The sequence below is a fragment of the Geotrypetes seraphini genome, chromosome 12, assembly GCF_902459505.1.
Source record: "Geotrypetes seraphini chromosome 12, aGeoSer1.1, whole genome shotgun sequence".
NCBI lineage: Eukaryota > Metazoa > Chordata > Amphibia > Gymnophiona > Dermophiidae > Geotrypetes > Geotrypetes seraphini.
The window spans coordinates 43,308,177-43,328,056 of record NC_047095.1 but is presented as its reverse complement, the minus strand read 5'-3'; the positions used below and the strand labels follow the sequence as shown (position 1 = coordinate 43,328,056).

Genomic DNA, 19,880 nt, shown 5'->3' with positions numbered 1-19,880 from the left:
AATTTTTTTAAAAGAATGGAGATCTCTTTCGTTTGTAATGTGTTGTGGTAAAGAGTTCCACCATTGTGGACCCATAACGGAAAACATGTCTGCTCTTCTTGCTCCTATTGTTTTAAGAGAGGGTATCACTAATAAGTTTTGGGAAGATGATCTAAGTGAGCGAACGGGGTTGTAAGGAATTAACATCCTTGATATAAACAGAGGTTCGTTATGAACTAGGGTTACTTACTTTTGCCTAATCTACTAGAAACTTGTTTAATCATGGCAGATACGTCAGCCTTCATTACAAAAGGAACTTCTCTGAAGGCAGCCACTGCCCATATCATGTCATAAAAGACGCAGACTACTGTGATTGGCTATTCACCCCACGGCTGAGCCAATGGCTGGAAAATTACTCCATTCATAAAGATTTTTTTTTGAAATTTGTTTAAAAGGGAGTTTTAAAGGGGAATCCAAATACCATACACACTAACTCACAATTTGGTATGAAACATGCTCTGTTATCCTGTAAGATATGTACAGTTTTCTACGTAGGTAATACAGTACTCCCCTGAAATTCGCGTGGGTTCCATTTGAGGAACCATGCGAATTGTAAAAAACCGCGAATACGGTTAAAAGGCAGGAAAGGGCAGCTGGGGCGCCGGCGGGTACAAAATCGCTCGAGGCAGGAGAGGACAGCTGGGGCACCGGCGGGTGGGTATGCTCCGACCGCCTCTTCCTGTTAACTAGTCAGGCTACACCAATCAGGAGCTGCTTTGACACGCAGTACCTGATTGGTGTAGCCTGAATTTAGTGCAGGAGGAAGCAGTTGGAGAATACCACGAAATAGTGAGTCTGCGATTTTGCAGGGGAACACTATATTGCTTTGTTTAAAGATTCACTTTGAAGGCACTCACAGCATGGCATGGGACAGAAACCTGGTAGTGTATGGAGTAAAGTAAGGCTTTGCTATACTGTATATAGATTAGCAATTGCGGAACTCTAAAATGCCCTTTGTGAGATTTTACTTTCTATTTCTCCCACAGTATCTATGTTGTCTTCTGTCTATTATTTGATTAAACTGTTTTTCATAACTAATATTTAGTACAAAGGAGGCCCTAGGCTGTAGTAATCTCATGTATTCATTTTTCACCAAGTGCTTCAAAAAAATTAGATGCAGTCAGTGATTTATAACTTATACAACTGTGCATAGCTTTATATGATGCAATTTTGAAGGCGCTTTTTATTCATGTTCTTTGTAGTAATTTTCACAGGAATAGTATTACCATATCTTCCCTTTGCAAAACGCCAGGGGAAAATGACCCCACAGAGATTTCCATCTGCTTTCTCTGAGAACATTCTTAGGCCTAATTCTGAGCCCTCGTGCTTTCTCTAGCAAATATATATATGCATATTCATCCCAGCACTCACTTTTATCTGTGTATAAGATAGGCAGTTTTCAGTCTATTTATTTGAAAATTGTTCTCATGGAGGAGGCATCTTATAATAGGCTACCAAGGCAGGGAAAGGTACATAGACATATATGTTGCGTTTAATATATCAAAACTATGTATGTACCATCTTGACCAGAGATCAGAGGTGCCATTTTGAAACTGACAACATACAGGGGAAGAATAAATGGGGACCACTCCTGCCCCCTCTCTCCCCTCACTGCTAGATACCAAAAATAGCCCCAGCAGAGCTGATATTTATTTTTGAGGGAGGATGGGGGTTTCTGTTTCGGGGTCTACATAGGTCTTTTCAGGGGGTGAAGTGTCTGTCTGAGGAGGACCTCTGATCATGGGAAGGACTTTGTTCGTGGGGGAATCTAGGAGGTGGGCACAGGATTTAGGATACCACCAGACCCTTTAAAATGATTCCCAGGAGAATCAGGCCACTAATGCATACCCTAACGCTTTAAGGGAGAAAAATGATGCCACCTCAAAGCTGGCATTGTTTTTCCACAAATAATGCAGCTTGTGAAGTTTAAATGCAAGTTGTGTTGTTAAAATTTGTATAATGAAGTCTTCTGTATGCTTTCATCTCATAAGAACATAAGAAGCGCCATCTCTGGAACAGACCCTAGGTCCATCAAATCCGGCGAACCGCACACGCAGGTGTACCCTAGCATAGTTTTAGTCCCCATATCGCTCTAAGCTTCTCGTAAAGAGAAATGCATCTAGCTTACCCTTACCAATGTCACTTCATGCCACTCATAAGGAGATGTACATCTAACTTATCCTTAAATCCTAGAACGGTGGATTCCGCAATTACCTCTTCTGGGAGAGCATTCCAGGTGTCCACCACTCGTTTCGTGAAGCAGAACTTCCTGATATTTGTCCTGAACTTGTCCTCCCTTAGCTTCAGTCCATGTCCTCTTGTCCATGCCACATTGGACATTGTAAATAATGTTTTTTCCTGCTCTATTTTGTCGATTCCTTTCAGTATTTTGAAAGTCTCGATCATATCCCCTCGCAGTCTCCTTTTCTCAAGGGAGAACAACCCCAGTCACTTAAGTCTTTCCTCGTAATCCAGCTTCTCCATACCTTTCACCAGCTTTGTTGCTCGTCTCTACACCCTCTCTAGTAGTTTTATATCCTTCTTTAGGTATGGAGACCAATGCTGGACACAGTATTCCCAGTGTGGTCTGTTAAATGGCAAATAATGCTCCATTATTCCCGTAACACGTGTTAGCAGCCACCTCCTACAATTGACAGTTTTAAACTGTGAATCCCTCTAATCAGCCTGATCTATCTGTATAGTGAAGGGGCAGAGGATGGGCGGAGTGCACAGTTATCATATGGCAAACTATTTTGTTTAATATTCTCATTGCATTAACTCTAAAATTAAATTTGCCAATTTGAAATCAGTAATTCCCCCCCCCCTTTTAAAAAGCCACATTAGGCTAATAGCTGAAAAGAGAGTTACCGTATTTGCCGGCGTATAGGACGACTGGGCGTATAAGACGACCCCCCAACTTTTAGTTAAAAAATAGAGTTTTGTGTTATACTCGCCGTATAAGACGACCCCTTCTTCCTTCTCCACCCCTTTGTATTCCCCCATGTGCTTTCAGCGTTCTTCTCCCTCCTCTGTCTTCAAGTGCTTTCAGAGTCCTTCCCCCCCCCTCCTGTCTTCACCATGGCATTTCAGCGTCCTTCTCCCCCCCCTCCTTCTCTACCGCCCCGGGTGCAGCACAGCCAGCCAGGTCCCCTTACTTTTGTGGCACTTCCCCGACCGACCGACAACAGCCCGGGTCCGACAAACTTCCCTGCCCTTAACCGCGAATCTAAATTACCTTCTTACAGCTGCTGTAAGAAGGTAATTTAGATTCGCGGCTACAGGGCAGGGAGGATTGTCGGACCCGGGCTGTTATCGGTCGGTCGGGGAAGTGCCACAAAAGTAAGGGGACCTGGCCGGCTGTGCTGCAACCGGGGCGGGGCGGCCGCCCCTCTCTCTTGGTAGCCCTTCTCCTTACCTGCCATGCCTGCAGCACAGAGCCGAACGGAAGTCTTCCCGACGTCAGCGCTGACGTCGGAGGGGAGGGAGGGCTTAAACAAAGCCCTCCCTCCCTCCGACGTCAGCGCTGACGTCGGGAAGACTTCCGTTCGGCTCTGTGCTGCAAGCAGAGAAGGTAGGGAGAAGAAGAGCCGCGCGACTGAGTACATCCAGCCCCGCAAGTAAGGGCATGTAAACTGTACCCGGCGTATAAGACGACCCCCGACTTTGGGGAGGATTTTAAGGTACTAAAAAGTCATCTTATACGCCGGCAAATACGGTATTTTAGTTTATTTCATTCTACACACACACACACACACTTTTTTACAAAAGCGTAGCGTGGTTTTTAGCACGGGCCGCGGCAGTAACAGTTCCGACGCTCATAGGAATTCTGTGAGCGCTGGATCTAAAAACCACACTACAGTTTTGTAAAAGGGGAGGTGGGGGATTAGTTTGCAAATTGGCATTTTGAGATAGGGCAACCAGAATTGAACGCAATACTGAAGGTGAAGTCGCACCATGTAGCGATACAGAGGCATTATAACATTCTTGGGCTTGTTAGTCATTCCTTTTTAATAATACCTAGCATCCTGTTTGCTTTTTTGGCCATTGCCGCACATTGGGTGGAAGGTTTCAGCATATTGTCTGCAATGACACCCAGATCTTCTTTTTGGGCGCTGATGGTAAATAGGACCAAGAATATTACAGTATATAATGCCTCTGTATTGCTTTATGGTTCGACCTAACTTTGAGTATTGTGTTCAATTCTGGTCATCGTATCTCAAAAAATAATATAGAGGAATTGGAAAAGGTTCAAAGAACAATCAGATGATAAAGGGGGTGGACCTCCTCTCGTATGAGGAAAAGCTAAAGAGGTTAGGGCTCTTCAGCCTGGAAAAGAGACAGCTGAGGGAAGATAAATCCTGAATGATGTAGAAATTACAAAGACTAGGAAACACTCAATGAAGTTATATGGAAATACCTTTAAAACAAATAGGAGGAAATATATTTTCACTCAAAGAAGCACTGGAACCAGTTGCCAGAGGATGTAGTAATGGCAATTAGTGTAGCTGCGCTTAAAAAAAAGATTTGGACAAGTTGCTGGAGGAAAGGTCCGTAGTCTGCTATTGAGAGAGACAGATGGGAAGCCATTGATTGCCCTGGGACTGGTAGCATGGAATGTTGCTACTATTTGGGTTTCTGCCAGGTATTTGTGACCTGGATTGGCCACTATGAAAACAGGATACTGAGCTAGAGCTATCCTTTCAGTTTAAGAACATAAGAATTGCCGCTGCTGGGTCAGACCAATGGTCCATCAAGCCCAGTGGCCCGTTCTCACGGTGGCCAATCCAGGTCCCCAGTACCTGGCCAAAACCCAAGGAGTAGCAACATTCCATGCTACCGATCCAGGGCAAGCATCGGCTTCCCCCGTGTTTTCTCAATAGCAGACTATGAACTTTTCCTCCAGGAATTTGTCCAAACATTTCTCAAAACCTGCTATGCTATCCGCTTTTACCACAACCTCTGGCAAACGCGTTCCAGATCTTAACTATTCTCTGAGTGAAAAAATATTTCCTTCTGTTGGTTTTAAAAGTATTTCCCTGCCGTTTCATCAAGTGTCCCCTAGTCTTTGTAATTTTTGACGGAGTGAAAAATCGATCCACTTGTGCCCTAAATGCTGATTTCTATATGTACAGTAAAAATTAGGACTTGATCCGATACCTCACCGTCAAACCAAGGGCCTGTTTTCAATTTCAGGTCAGACCTTTCATTCCTTTAGGCCATCACACAATAGAGAATGTTGTAGAGACATCATTCACAGCTTATAGTATATCTGTTGAGTACATTCTGTAGAGTTCCATGTTTTCAAGGGCGTGGATGTATTATTTATGCGTTCTGTTACAAAGATATTTTCCTTCAAGGACTTTCTGTAGTGTAAAAAAATGAAAGAACAGATTCTGTGATTCCAGGGGAAGGTTTCACTCCAGATGTTTTGTTCCCTTGTGTTTCAGGTCCATGAGCAAACTGACACAGCTGGAGAGGCTTGACCTAGGCAATAATGAGTTCACAGATCTGGTAAGAGACCAAACATTCTTGTTCTTAGGTCAATCGTTTTTTATTTTTCTTAATTTATCTGAAAAGCACTGGTCAAATTGTTTGGAAACAAGAGCTAACCTTTGCATCCTGGGTGAATCGATAAGTCTCTTATTATTGGAGGGGGGGGGGGCAATATATTATCCTGTGAATAGTATTCCTTCATGGTTAAAACAGCTTTGAGTGAAAGATGGAGAATAAATTATGGGTACACTTCTCCCTCTGTATTCGCTGTGATAGGGGATTAACAGACCCAGGAATAAAGAAAAACTTCAAATAACTTTTTCATATGTTATTCGTGGTTTTCTATTAAAAACCATCGTGAATATGGTGAAACCGCAAATAACATGGTGGGAGACCTGGCCTGTTTCTGAAGGAGAGACAAAACACAGTAAACAAAGTGCCGGGAATCAGCGATTTTTCTCTGTAAACGCTTGAAATCGGCGATTTCTCTAAGCAAGCTGATGTCATTTGGGGGGAGGAGCCAGAAAGCTAAAAACCACGAATAAGCGAAAGCGCGATTGCTAAAACCGCAAATACGGAGGGACAAGTGTATATAGTGACAAGTGTTGTTACCGTCTGATGAAAAGTACTAGGTCTAAATAACAGCATTCATCTTGGACAGAGATGACCCATCCCCTTCTGAAATCAGAGTTCGATGACCGTATTGTGGCCCGTCCTTATATCCGCCCCAAACATGCCCAGACCACATCCGTTTAGAAAATAGGTTTTGAAAATAGTGAAGCAGTGGCATAGTAAGGGGGGGAGGGGGGCAGTCCGACCCGGGCGCAGTCTTCCTAATGGCACAACACCTCTCCTCCTTTCCGCCCCCACCGCTCCTCTCCTTGCAACGCATGCGCGCCCTTTGCCTTCCCCCATATCTTTTTTTAACTTCCCCAGTGCGAGGTTGCTGCCTGTGTTGGCATTGGCACCCTCTCTGATGTCACTCCCGGGACCCGCACCTAGGAAGTGACGTCAAAGGACAAGCCAACACCAACTTGGGCATATTACTCATGCCAGAGAAGTTAAAAATATACAGGGAAAGGGAAGGGGGTGTGCGGGGGGTAGGGGGAGGGGTGCCATTGCCCCAGGCACCGCTGACCCTTATTATGCCACTGATTGGAAGGGTTTAGAGAGAAAAACGTCCATCTGCCCCTTTATGCCACTTTTTAGACATCTCTCTCTTTTGAAAATGAGCCCCTTATTATTTTATTTTATTTATTTATTTATATACAGCTTATATCTATGCAGAATTGAGGCGTACAGTGGCTTGAAAACCACGGGACCCGAGTTCTAATTCCACTTCAGTTCTTTCTGATTTTGTTTGTAATTGTGAGCCTTCCAGAGACAGAAAAATACCTTGTGTGCCTAAATGTGTAAGAAATCTGCAAGCCTGAAGCAGTGTACATTCAGGCACAATGAGTATTTTTCTGTCCCTGGAGGGCTCCCAATTTAAAAGAAAAAAAAAAAAAAATCACAAATACACTGGTTACCAGCTGCATTTCAGGTGCAACATAAAGTTGTTTCTGTGGTCCATCAGACTATTTTCCATCAAACACCATGGTGCTTTCGACAAGTTGTGGCATTCTATAAGCCCTAATAGATCTTTATGATCCAAAAATCAAAAGCTATTAATTCCAGTGGCGCAGGGAAATTATGCAGACACTAGAGCGATGACTTTCTGTATTGCAGGTATCAAAATGTGGAATGCTCTGGTAGGTCAATTGCGACGGTGTGCAAGCCGGTTTCAATTCAAGAAATCGTTAAAAATTCAGCTATTACTGCGTTAGTCGGCTTTTGAAGAGAAGAAATTGTTTATTATATAGATTTTATGATATGGTTTGTTTTTATCTTATGTATGTTTTAATTGATGTAAACCGTTTAGAGTTTTTTTTTTAATGCTATAAAAAGTTTTAAATGAATAAATAGCTGAAGTAGGATTTTAACCTGGATTTTCTGGTTATTAGGCCCCTCCTCTGCTCTGTTTGGATAGCTGTTTAGCCATTTTACTTGTGTAATGAGAATGTTCCAGAGCTACATGTAAATACTTGTGAACAAACTGCTTGCAGATTGTATTTGTACCAAGACCTCAAATACCCAAGACACTACTTAATTCATTTTGTGTCCTTAATGAAGTGACATGTTCATCATCGGTCTTTTTTTGTAGTTTATTATGCAGGCAATACCTTAAGGCAGTGTTCTTCAACCACCGGTCCATGGACCAGTGCCGGTCCACAGAAATTTTATGCCGGTCCAGCACGTGCATCAAGCCCAAAACAGAGTTCTTCAACCGCCGGTCCACGGTGCGATCATGCGGCGTTATCTTCGAGCCAGCTCCCTCTTCCTCACTGATTCTGTGCACAAAGCCACGGGCAGTGGCTCCTACACATGTCCTGCGCCTGAACAGGAAGCCTTTTCTCTGACGTTGCAACATCAGAGGAAAGGCTTCCAGATGATGCACGGGACCTGCAAGGTGCAATTAGTACTGTTATGGGGCGGGGTCTGGGGTGGAGATTGGGTAGAGATGGGCGGGGTCTGGCCCACGACTTAGCCCCGTGTTCTTCAACTGCTGGTCCACAGACCGATGCCGGTCCACAGAATAATTATTTTATTTCTGCCGGTCCATAGGTGTAAAAAGGTTGAAAAACACTGCCTTAAGGCATCTATGTGGTGCTATACAGAGATTTAAGAAGAGCACTCAACATGGCCATAAGTTAAGGGCTCCTTTTACTAAGGTGCGCTAGCGTTTTTAGCGCGTGCTAACCCCACGCTACGTGCCAAAAACTAATGCCAATTTAGCGTGCACTAAAACCGCTAGCGCAGCTTAGTAAAAGGAGCCCTAAGTGCTCTTCTTAAATCTTTGTACAGTAGTGTCTTGGATATTTGAAGTCTTGGTACAAACACAGTCTGCAAGCAGTGTGTTCACAAGTATTTACATGTTGTATGAGTAGTTGAACAAACAATTTGCTACCACAAAGACATCCATGTTCCTTGTTTTGCCCTGTTCAAAATTTGGACATTTTGTAAAAATGGACGCTCATATTGAATGTCGCCATTACATAGACCACTGTTCCCTTCAAGTTGAGTGGGAGTCCTTCACTTACAATTCTGCCAGTGGGAGGTGCTGTTTCACTATCACATTTTCAGCAGTGAGGGTCAGGCAAACTTAGCCAGAGCTCAATATTGGGGATTATCGCGCAATATAACCAGCTACATTTTAGCCGCTAACTGCAAATATTCAATGCTACCTCCTTCTGAATATTAGCGATTAGCCATCCAGATGCTATTTAACCAGCCAGGAGCTGTTCCTGGCCAGTTATTTAAAATAAAAAGATGGCTCTTGGCACCGCTGCTAGCTCTGAAATTCCAGCTGTAAGGTATTCTGGTTTCCGAGCCACTAAGCCACAGCTGGTGGGTTATACATTTAAGAATGAAATTGCTATTCTTGTATTGCTAATTATCCCCCTTTTTGCTAAGCAACGGCAGAGGTTTCCACCACGACCCAGAGCGTTAAATGCTCTAATGCTGCTCCAACGCTCATGGAATTCCTATGAGCATCGGAGCATTTAGCGCCCCGAGCCGTGGAAGGAATCTCTACCACGGCTTCGTAAAAGAGGAAATGAGAAAAGAGAGTGGACTAATCAAGGTGTTTCTTGCTTTTCCTTAGCCTGAAGGCCTAGAGCAGATTCAAAATCTGAAGGAACTATGGATGGACAATAATTCACTTCAAGTGCTACCCGGGGTACGTTTATTATGACTTCACTCTCTTTCTGAACCAAAAGTGTGGAGAGCCCTATACTACCCCTTCCTTATTATAATCTCTCTCCTGCTCTCTCCCCCTATAGATGGATAGTCAGATAAAATACGCACACACACACAAAATATGTTAGCATCTTAAGTCAAAATTGCCTTTTCCATAGGAAACAATATTTTGCATTGGGAGGGAGGAACTTTTTAACCAGGCTAAGAAGAAAAGCGTTTCTTATTCCTTACTGCTTAGAAAGATACAGGCTTGCAGACTGCTGTGCTGTATGTTATGTGATTTCTGCCCCTATCAGGAAAACATGTGTCTTCTGTGGTTTGCTGTGTTGTGTTTCTGGGCCTTGAATTAAGAACATGAGTTGCCATACTGGGACAGACCAAAGCCCAGTATCCTGTTTTCAACAGTGACCAACCCAGGTCACAAGTACCTGGTAAGATCCCAAAGATTAAAACAGATTTTATGCTGCTTATCCTAAGAATAAGCAGTGGATTTCCCCATGCCATCTCAGTAATGGCCTATGGACTTCCCTTTTAAGAATTTATCCAAACCTTTTTTTTAAATCCTGCTAAGCTAACTGCTTTTCACCACTTTCTCCAGCAATGGATTCCAGAGTTTATTTACACATTGAGTGAAGAAATATTTTTTTCTGGTTTGTTTTAAATCTACTACTTAGTAGCTTCATTGTATGCCCCCTAGTCCTAGTATTTTCAGAAACAGTAAACCAGCGATTCACATCTACCCTTTCCACTCCACTCCGTATTTTATAGACCTCTATCATATCACCCCTGAGCCGTTTCTTCTCCAGGCTGATGATCCCTAGCAGCTTCAGCCTTTCCTTATAGGGAAGTCGTCCTATCTCTTTATTGTTATTATTTTTGTCACCCTTCTCTGTACCTTTTCTAATTCCACTACATCTTTTTTGAGATGTGGGGACCAGAATTGTACACAGTATTCGAGGTGCAGCCACACCATGAAGCGATACCAGGGCATTATAACATTCTCATGTTTGTTTTCCATTCTTTTTTCTAATAATTCCTAACATTCTATATTTTTTTTCTTAGCCTTGATCTTCAGTGATGTCATTTCTGAGCCCAATGTGCACACAGGGAGCACACAATTTTACATGTGCTGCAAGAGGTGCAGGGTATGCACGACTGCAGGCAATATATGCTAATGGTTACTAGCACCTTGACTAATCAAGTGTTCAGAGTTTATATTACAGAATCAAAGATTGCAATTTATTGGAATTGTGGGTAATACATGGCTGCAGGGGATCTATAATTTTACATAACATAGCATAAATGTTTATTTATATACTACACTAGCCTTTCGGTTCGAGGCAGTGTACAGGGTATCAAAAAAAAAAATCAGGAACAGTAATTTTTAACAAATTAGAATAATACAGTTTTACAAATGCATAAAAAACAATAAACAAAAAATTGAGGTTTGTGATGGGGTAAGATGATGAGTGAAAGTTACTTACAAAACCATTGCTTCTCCACAAATTGTACATGGGTGAGGGTTATACATTGCTGTGGGGTGTATACATGAAAATACGGTAGATATGGATGGTGAGAATACACCACCATTGCGAATCTGTGCATAATGAGGTTTTGAATTCAAATCGGAGAGTTGCAAAGAATGTAGGTACTTTAAGGGCATATACTTTGTAGATAATTCTCATGAAGTTACACAAATAGTTTCCCTTTAAAAAATTAGTGTAAAGGATGTTGTTTAAAACATCTGTGGTTGGCATAAGGGGGGGAAAACAGCATGCATAGTTTAGAAAATGGCAAGGATGAGCAGTTTTACCTCTTTGCCTAAATGTACCAAAAGGAGCTCCCTTTATAATATATATAGCTGAAAACAGACACACTGTGAACCCTGTAGGCACTTTTTAGCCATACTAAAGGCCGTTTTTGGACAGATTCCATTCATTAGTCTAAACAGCTTTGAGAATTGTCTTCTATATTTAGGGATTCTCAGTATGAATTTCATTCCCAGTTCTAGAGATGTATAAGCCAGTTTAAGACACCTTTTTGGGCTGTCCCTCTCTTCTTCAGGCCCTCTCAGAGATAGAGATTCCCAGGACATTTGTAGCTTTTGAGGCACTAGGGGCCTGATTCTCCAAAGTGTGTCCCGATTTTAGGCAGCTGTAGGCGTCCTACAGCTGTCTAATCAGCCAATCGGGATGCACGTTTTTTAAAAAAAATGCTCCCCAGGCAGGCCACCTATATTGAAGGCGAGGCCCGCAAGACACCTAGGCCCTGATTCTGTATAGGACGCCCGGGAGAGGCGTCCTATTCAGAATCGGCCTACACTAAACCCCGATTCTGTAACCGGCGTCCATGTTACAGATGCTGGTTAGAGAATCGGGTTAGATTAGACACGGCCCGCTACACTTATCGCGGCAAGGGATCTCTCTGCCGCTATAAGTATAGCGGGCCGCGGCCTGTCCGATCGCTGGCAGGAAGGGTGCCCAATCCCTCCTGCCCGAAGACGCACCCTCCCCCCCCCGGCGCTAACAACCCCCAAACCTCCACCCCACCAAACTAACCTGTTCTTAAGGCCAGATGGGTCTTGCCTGTCCAGCCGGCAGGCACGCCTGGTCGAAATGAGGCGGGCCCGCCCCTTCCCGGCCCATCCCTCTAGAAGCCTGGACCAATCAGGCCTTAGGCATAGCGGGTCCGCCCATCCCCACTAAGTCTAAGGTCTGATTGGTCTTGATTTGAAGAAATTGGCAGCCAGGTAGGTGTAGTTAATATAGAACAGCAGTAAGGTTAAATGGGTCTATGCTGTTAAGTTTATACCTGAATATAATGCTTCTAATTTGAGTTTCTCTTCACTCTATCGTATCCTCCTCAATTATTGTGGTCTAAGGAAGATTTAAGTTGAAATGCTTTATTATAGCAAATTATTTAATTTTGCTAAGTTTCTTTGTTTGATGTTTCTGTCTGCTTTTCTTAAGCAAGAATTCTCTTGCAAATTATGTTAAAATTGCAATAAAATATAAATTAAAAAAAAAAAAAATCATTACTTGGAATCTTGCTAGGTACTTGGGACCTGGGTTGGCCACTGTTGGAAATGAGATACTGGGCTTGATGGACTGCAGTCTGTCCCAATATGGCAGTTCTTATACTCTCACTCTCTCTCTCCCTCTCCCTTCCTCCAATCTCTCTCTCCTGTGGGTGCTTCTTTCTTTCTCTCTTTCTCGCTCTCTTCTTTCAACCCCTAACACCCCCTCTTTTTCCTTCCAACTTCCTTTCCTGCTGTTTGTCTCTCCCCTCATCTAGCACTACCCTACTCCATGTTCTTATGTACAGCACTCTCCATAATGCTGCTCCAGCTGTTCCTCCCCCATGCTGTTTCTCCAGCCCCTCTCCATGCTGTTTTTCCCTCCCTCCCTCTCCCTCCATCCATGCTGTTTCTCCAGCCCCCCTCCATGCTATTTCTCCAGCCATCCCTCCCTTCCTTCATGTTGTATCTCCAGCCCCCCTCCATGCTGTTTCTCCATCCCTCCCTCCTTCCATACTGTTTCTCCAGCCCTACCTTCCCTCCCTCCATGCTGTTTCTCTAGCCCTCCTCCCTCCTTTCCTCCCTCCATGCTATTTCTCCAGCCATCCCTCCCTTCCTTCATGCTGTATCTCCAGCCCCCCTCCATGCTGTTTCTACATCCCTCCCTCCTTCCATACTGTTTCTCCAGCCCCACTTTCCCTCCCTCCATGCTGTTTCTCTAGCCCTCCTTTCCTCCCTTCATGCTGTTTCTCCAGTCCCCTCCCTCCTCCGATGCTGCTCTCAAGCTCCTGAGTCCCCCACTTACCTCCTCCCCAGGCCAAGGTAATTAATCTTTGTTCAGCTAGCTGTAGTAGCATCGGGGTAAGCTTGCTGCTGATGACCTGCCCCAGAAGCTATCTCTTTGTAAGTCCCGCTTACGTAGGAACAGGAAGTCGCTGCAGAGAGGCGGCTTCCGGAGCAGGCCGGCAGCAGCAGGCTTACCTCATTGCTACTGCTGCCGGCTGCCTGAAGGTTAACTACAATGGCCAGGCCCAGGATGGAGGTAGGTGGAAGAGTCGGGAGAGCCAGCTAAACCTGGATAGACTCCCACATTTTTGAAAAACCATCCGGACACCCAGACAGTCCTTGTAAAGATGACATGTGCGGGTTTTCCTGGACATCCGGTAACCCTACCTTAGAGTCTGAAGCCTAGGCAAAATGGCCCTCATAGTATTCCCCCTCCCCTCCTCCATTTTTCTCTTTTCTTTCTCTTCCCTCTTCCTCACATGCTCTCATAATAAAATGAAATCTGATGGAGGATCTAGTTGTCTTCTAAATCAACTCAACATCTCATTTCACAAAGACTTGTCCTTTGGAATTCATTTTCTACCTTTATCAAAAATGGCCCTAGACCTTTGCTTGAGGGGGATTCTGTCACAATATATGCCTGATGTGATGTAAATATGAGGTTAAAGTTTGTATGATAGTAATACAATATTCTTCCTATCAGGAAAGGCTGGTGAAAATTCCACCAAGTTAGTAAAATGCATAAGCGAATGTCAGTGTTTGAGAGTGCGCTGTGCAAAGACTAAACCATGCAAATAACAACAACAACAAAAAGTTTGTTTACAATATGTGCTCAAGTCTACAGGCAAGTTAAAGCAGTTGATATACCTGGATATGTCAAAAAACAGAATAGAGACAATTGACATGGAAATTTCTGGATGTGAAGCAATCGAAGATCTCCTACTGTCATCCAATCTGTTACAGCACCTGCCAGATTCTATAGGTAAGGACAGAATATTTTGCTTGTAACATCTTTGTTTTTAAAGTAGCTGCTCTCTCCTTTGAAAACCTATTGCAAACTAAGGGGGCCTTTTACTAAACTATGCTAAAAAAAAAAAGTGGCCTTAGCATGATTTTACGCAGGGTTTACCCACTTGTTAGGCCACGTGTACTGTAGCAGTGAAATGGCCAATTTTCCGTTATTTAAATTAAAGGCCATGCACTCATGTTGCCACTGGCGTGCAGCCATTTAAAAAAAAAAATAGTTTATGTGAAATTACTGTCACTCATTGTGCAGATGCTAAGGGCTCATACAGAGCGGAGGAGTAGCCTAATGTTGTTTTTGCTTATGTTTATTAAAATTTGATATCCCACGGAAGCTTTCAACAGTTCTCAGCGGTATTACATTAATATCAAAGAGGGGACATGATAGAGACTTACAAGATCATGAAGGGCATGGAGAAAGTGGACGGGGACAGGTTCTTCAAACGTTCAAAACTACAAGAACGAGAGGGCATTCGGAAAAATTAAGAGGGGACAGATTCAGAACCAATGCTAGGAAGTTCTTCTTCACCCAAAGGGTGGTGGACACCTGGAATGCGCTTCCAGAGGGTATGATAGGACAGAGTACGGTTTTGGGGTTCAAGAAGGGATTAGATAATTTCCTGAAGGAAAAGGGGATAGAAGAGTATAGATAGAGGATCACTATACAGGTCCTGGACCTGACAGGCTGCCGCGTGAGCGGACTGCTGAGCATGATGGACCTCTGGTCTGACCCTGCAGAGGCACTGCTTATGTTCTTATGTTCTCCTAATCCTAACTTTGAAACATCCAAAAACCAGCCCATGTGGGCAATTGAACGTCCTAATAGCCAAGACGTCCAAGTGCTGCTAATCAAAACTGACTTTCTGGATGTCCAGCAGCACTTCTAGGCCGCTATGTGTCCAGAGCTCAAAGGGACATATGTTATGGGTAGACATTGGGCAGGCTTAGACCTGGACATCCTGCAGCGATAATCAGCTTTTCCAGGATATCCTAGATGAAACTTAGACACCAGAATTAGACCTGTTTTAGTTGTGTCTAAGTGCCCCAAAGCTGCCCAAACTAACCAGATGACCACTGGAGGGATTAAGGCATAATCCTCCCCCTTACTCCTCCAGTGGTCACTGACCCCCCTCCCACCACCCAAAGACGGGGGATAAAAACAGAATATTGAGGGCTTACCATCAGTTGATCACAGCAGGGGAATCCCCATCAGCTGAGCCAGTTTCAGGGATTCCTGCTGGCTTAGCTAATGGGAATTCCCCATGCCAGGATCAGCTGAACTGGCAGGAAGATTACTCTCTCTCTCCCTCACAGGCACCGATCCCCTCCAGTACACTTCCAAACTAAACAAATGAAAAATGAGCTGCCGAGCCCTAGACACCATTCCCCTGACATCCCTGGACCCCCAATATTCCTGGAACCCTCCATCCAACATATCCTTCCTATGACAAATTGGCAGGAGGGATGCCCACTCCCTCCTGTCTATAAGGCTGCATGCTCAGAATGACAGGTCTTCCCCCTCCCAATGCATTTTGGGATGCAGTGGGAGGGGCCTAAGGCCCTGATTAGCTCAAAATCACAATTGAGATAGACATGAGGGAAGCCATTACTTGCCTTGGATCGGTAGCATGAAATGTTGCTGCTTTGGTTTCTGCCAGGTACTTGTGATCTGGATTGGCCATTGTGGAAACAGGATACTGAACTAGATGGACCAGTCTGACCCAGTATGGCTATTCTTATGATGTGTGCTAATATAACACCTAATGCACTTAAAAATAGAGTACTGCTGGATATGGTTGTGCATCCTGTGGTAGCTCTGAAATGTGTGCATACTAAAAAAAGGTTTTTGAATATTTTTTAAGGGGTCATGTTAGGAGAGTGGAGAGTGGCCATTCTTGCACTAACCAGTTAGCACATCTGCAGTACTGAGTGAATACCAGGGGTGGGTCAATAGAGTGGGCAGACTTGATGGGCTATAGCCCTTATCTGCCGTCATCCTTTCTATGTTTACCAAATGAGTCCTTAGGCCCTGATTCTATAAATGGTGCCTAACAGTAAGCACCTACAGATGTAGATGTCTAACTTAATTTTTTTAATTGGTTAATTGGTGTTGATAATTGAAAGCACCATTAAAAACAACTGTAAAAAATTAATTTGCCGTTAGGTGCCTACAACTCGGATGTAGGTGTCTATACCAAGGCACCTACACCAGTGCCTAACCAAAAATTAGGCACTGGTGGTTTAGGGCGGTGTTTGGGGGTGGATTGAGTTGGGCGCTGGTAGATATTTACTGGCACCTAACCTAATGATGCCTACCAGTGCCTAATTTGATTTAGGCACAACTAGGCGCAATTCAGCAAACTGCTTAACTTTGGATGCCATGCAATAGGTGCCATTTCCCTTGGCGCCTACTGGGTTAGGTGCCATTTCTAGAATCAGTCCCTTACTGCCTTCAAAATGGGTGGTAGTAAGTGTTCATGTGACAATTTTTTTTTTTTGTAAATCTTTTTATTGATTTTTCAAAACTTAGACAATGCAATACAATTATCTGAACATAAATATTTCATAAAATGCATTATTAAACATACAATTTATACTTATAACAATCATTTTCTCCCCCCTCTTCCCAGATTTAATGCAAGAAGTCAAATTATGTAATTATAATATTATAATGAAGTAATTTTAATAATCAAAATACCTATTTATTTTTTTTGTGGTTAGTGGACTTCCTTACACATCCAGGGGAGGGTGGGGGGTGGGAAAGGTATTTTGACATGCAACAATTTTTAAAAATGGCCACCTGAGTACAAAGCTATTAATGTAGAAAATCAGCCATTTTGTGCCGGCAGTAAAAATGGCCTTAGTATGCTAGAAAGACCTACGTAAGTGTGTGCTAAGACTACTTTTTGCCGCAGCTTAGTAAAAGGACCCTTTTATGCTTATGCTTCATTATTAACAATTAAAATTGGACCTTTTTTTTTCTGCTTTTACTAAACACTGTATTTTAAATGTTGTCATGTCAAGCAGAGTTAGCATTAAAAAAATGCAAATTATTTAATTACCCATTTGCAACCTCTGAATTTGTCAAATATAACCCGTTTCTCATTTTTCCAGGACTGTTGAAGAAAATGACAACTCTAAAAGTAGACGATAATCAGCTTATTGTACTACCCAATGCAATTGGAAAGTAAGTGTAAGACATTTTATAAATCCAGATTGGATCAGAGAATTTGATGAGTATAACTGAAAATAAAAGACAATTCCCTCCTCTCTATAAAAAAAAATTTATATTTAACTGCAATTTTTGGTTCAATCTGGATATTCAGCGCCAGTATTTGTAAATTGGCTGGCACTGATTTTTTGGATTCAGCGATGATAGATGGTACTATTCAGTGTGCCGTGATATTCAAGCTGCTAACCAAAGAGCTAATTGGATAAAGTTAGGAGAGACAAATAGTTGTCCGGTTAACAGATTGAGAGGGAAATTCTATAAAAGGCATTTAAAGATAGGTACCAAATAGGCATCTAACAATTAGTATATTGGCTTCAGTTATGAGTAGGTTAAGCAGGAGCCACAGCTATGAAGGGCTGTACAAACGTATCAACTCCCCTGCAACACTTTGTTATTGGCCATTAAAAAAAAACTCCTTTCTTAAACGTAGATTATAAATGTAAATTTAAAACATGCTAGCAAGCAGGTTAAGTATGGATAAATGCTTATCTGAATAATATCAGATAGTTGTGTCCTCACTCGCTGTCCTCACAGATTCGGTGCTGTCAGCGGGTTCAGTGGTTGAACTCGACAGGATATTATTCAGATAAGCATTCATCCATACTTAACCTTCTCATTAGCACGTTTTAAATTTACGTTTAAGAAAGGAGATTTTTTTTAATGGCCAATGGTAGAGCGTTGCAGGGGAGCTAATAAGTTTGTGCAGCTCTTCCCTTCATAGCTGCGGTGTAGCGTCGCTCTCTGCCGCTCCTGAGTCCTCTTTCCTCCTTAAAAAAAAAGGTTTACATTAGATGGGGAGCAATAATTAACTAGAGGTTAGTTTGCATCTATGCAAATTATTGTGTACGCCAGTTCCTCTATTGGTTTTTTTGTGGGGGGGGGGGGTTTATTTCAGCAACATTAAAATGAGAGTAGTGTATGGTAATAATTACAGTATATTCTTGTTTAACCGTGAGTCAAATAGCAACATCAGAAGCCCACCTAAAGACTATGGGCTCCTTTTACAAAAGCGTGCTAGCGGTTTTAGCGCGTGCTAGCCGCTGCCGCCTCCTTTTAAGCAGGCGGTAATTTTTCAGCTAGCGCGTGCTGTAGCGCACGCTAATCTTGTGCGTACGCTAAAAACGCTAGCGCACCTTAGTAAAAGGAGCCCTATGATCAGAGAAAACAATAGTTATTAAAAAAAACCAATAGTCTGACAAAAATATTTGCAGACTTGACATTCAGACACACTCCCTTCAGTATCATAAAGCAGAAGCAAATCTCATGATCTAGTTTCATTCGGGCACCATGTTGCAGTGTTTGCGTTTGGCACACATGCCTCTCTTACGTAAAGGTACAGGAACGTATCACCTCATTTTACAAAGTCGCATTACCTTCTTTTATCACCAGCCACGATGGTATTAGTTCCGATGCTCATAGGAATTCCTTGAGTGTCGGACCTAATACCACCACGGCTGGCGATAAAAAAACCTAATGATTTCTAGAATTTTCTCTATCACTGATCCTTTCTCATTTGATATTTTGATTCTGGATTCCTCGGCACTCACTGCCCATCTATCTGTGTATCATGACCGCCTTTTGACCCTTTTATTAATTCTAGCCATTCAACTTATTTTACATAATTGGAAAGATTTTACGAAATTAGATTATAACCAATGGTGGAATTCAATGTGCCTCCACAATAAATTTGAACGACATATGGCTGACCGCCATAAATCTAGAGCGACTTTTGATAAAACTTGGTCGATTCTGGCAAACATCAGCACTTAGACCCTTGACCATAATCCGGATCATTTACCTATAGTATTCTGGTTTGATCTTTCCTTTATTTTCTCTTTATTTTATTTCATACTATTTTGTCATTGTCTGCTGACGATATACAGTCACACGTGTACTGTTTTAGCGTGGACTATATTGTATCTTATCTCTCTCGATTTACTCCCTTCACTATCCCATACGAAGTTTGTTCCTCGTTCTTATAGGCTTTTATGATGTGCATACTAACATGATTGATATACTGTTTACTGTTCATTTATCTTGTTATTGCCACTTCTTATTATGTAATTGGATATACTGGATGGGTGTCATTACCCGGTTTATAACCTGTGCTTCCTTGGAAGCTCTTCTTTTTGTACTTCTGTTTTTTTATGTTTTCCAAAAACCAATAAAAAAATTTTTGAACTGAAAAATAAAAACCTAACGCGGCTTCATAAAAGGGGGGGAGGGGTCAATTATATATTCTAAACTGGGATTTTTTTTATGACCTGTTGTCATGATAGAGTTTCCCTTCGTACAGGTTCATCAGTAGATCTCAAAAACTCACTAGAGGATTCGTTTAGAATCAGAAACTTACTCCTCGTGACTACAGGAATAAGTTTCTGCTTTCTTTTCTGTTTCATTTTCTTTTCTTCACTTCTTGAATTCATACTCAGACTCTGGGCAGAGCAGCTCTGCTACCAAATCTTCTAATCACTCATCATATTTGTCTTTGAA

The 19,880-nt window shown here is 42.6% G+C and overlaps 1 protein-coding gene across 11 annotated transcripts in view; it reads left to right on the top strand.

Moving 5' to 3' along the window:
- LRRC7 (leucine rich repeat containing 7) overlaps nucleotides 1–19,880 on the top strand; it is a 464,098-nt gene that overhangs the window by 263,998 nt on the left and 180,220 nt on the right. For all 11 annotated transcript variants that reach the window (XM_033916815.1, XM_033916814.1, XM_033916811.1 and 8 more), the window contains 4 exons: nucleotides 5,487–5,550; nucleotides 9,236–9,310; nucleotides 13,970–14,114; nucleotides 17,270–17,342. In XM_033916815.1, the coding sequence (XP_033772706.1) occupies nucleotides 5,487–5,550; nucleotides 9,236–9,310; nucleotides 13,970–14,114; nucleotides 17,270–17,342 (357 nt within the window). The remainder of the gene's footprint in view (nucleotides 1–5,486; nucleotides 5,551–9,235; nucleotides 9,311–13,969; nucleotides 14,115–17,269; nucleotides 17,343–19,880) is intronic.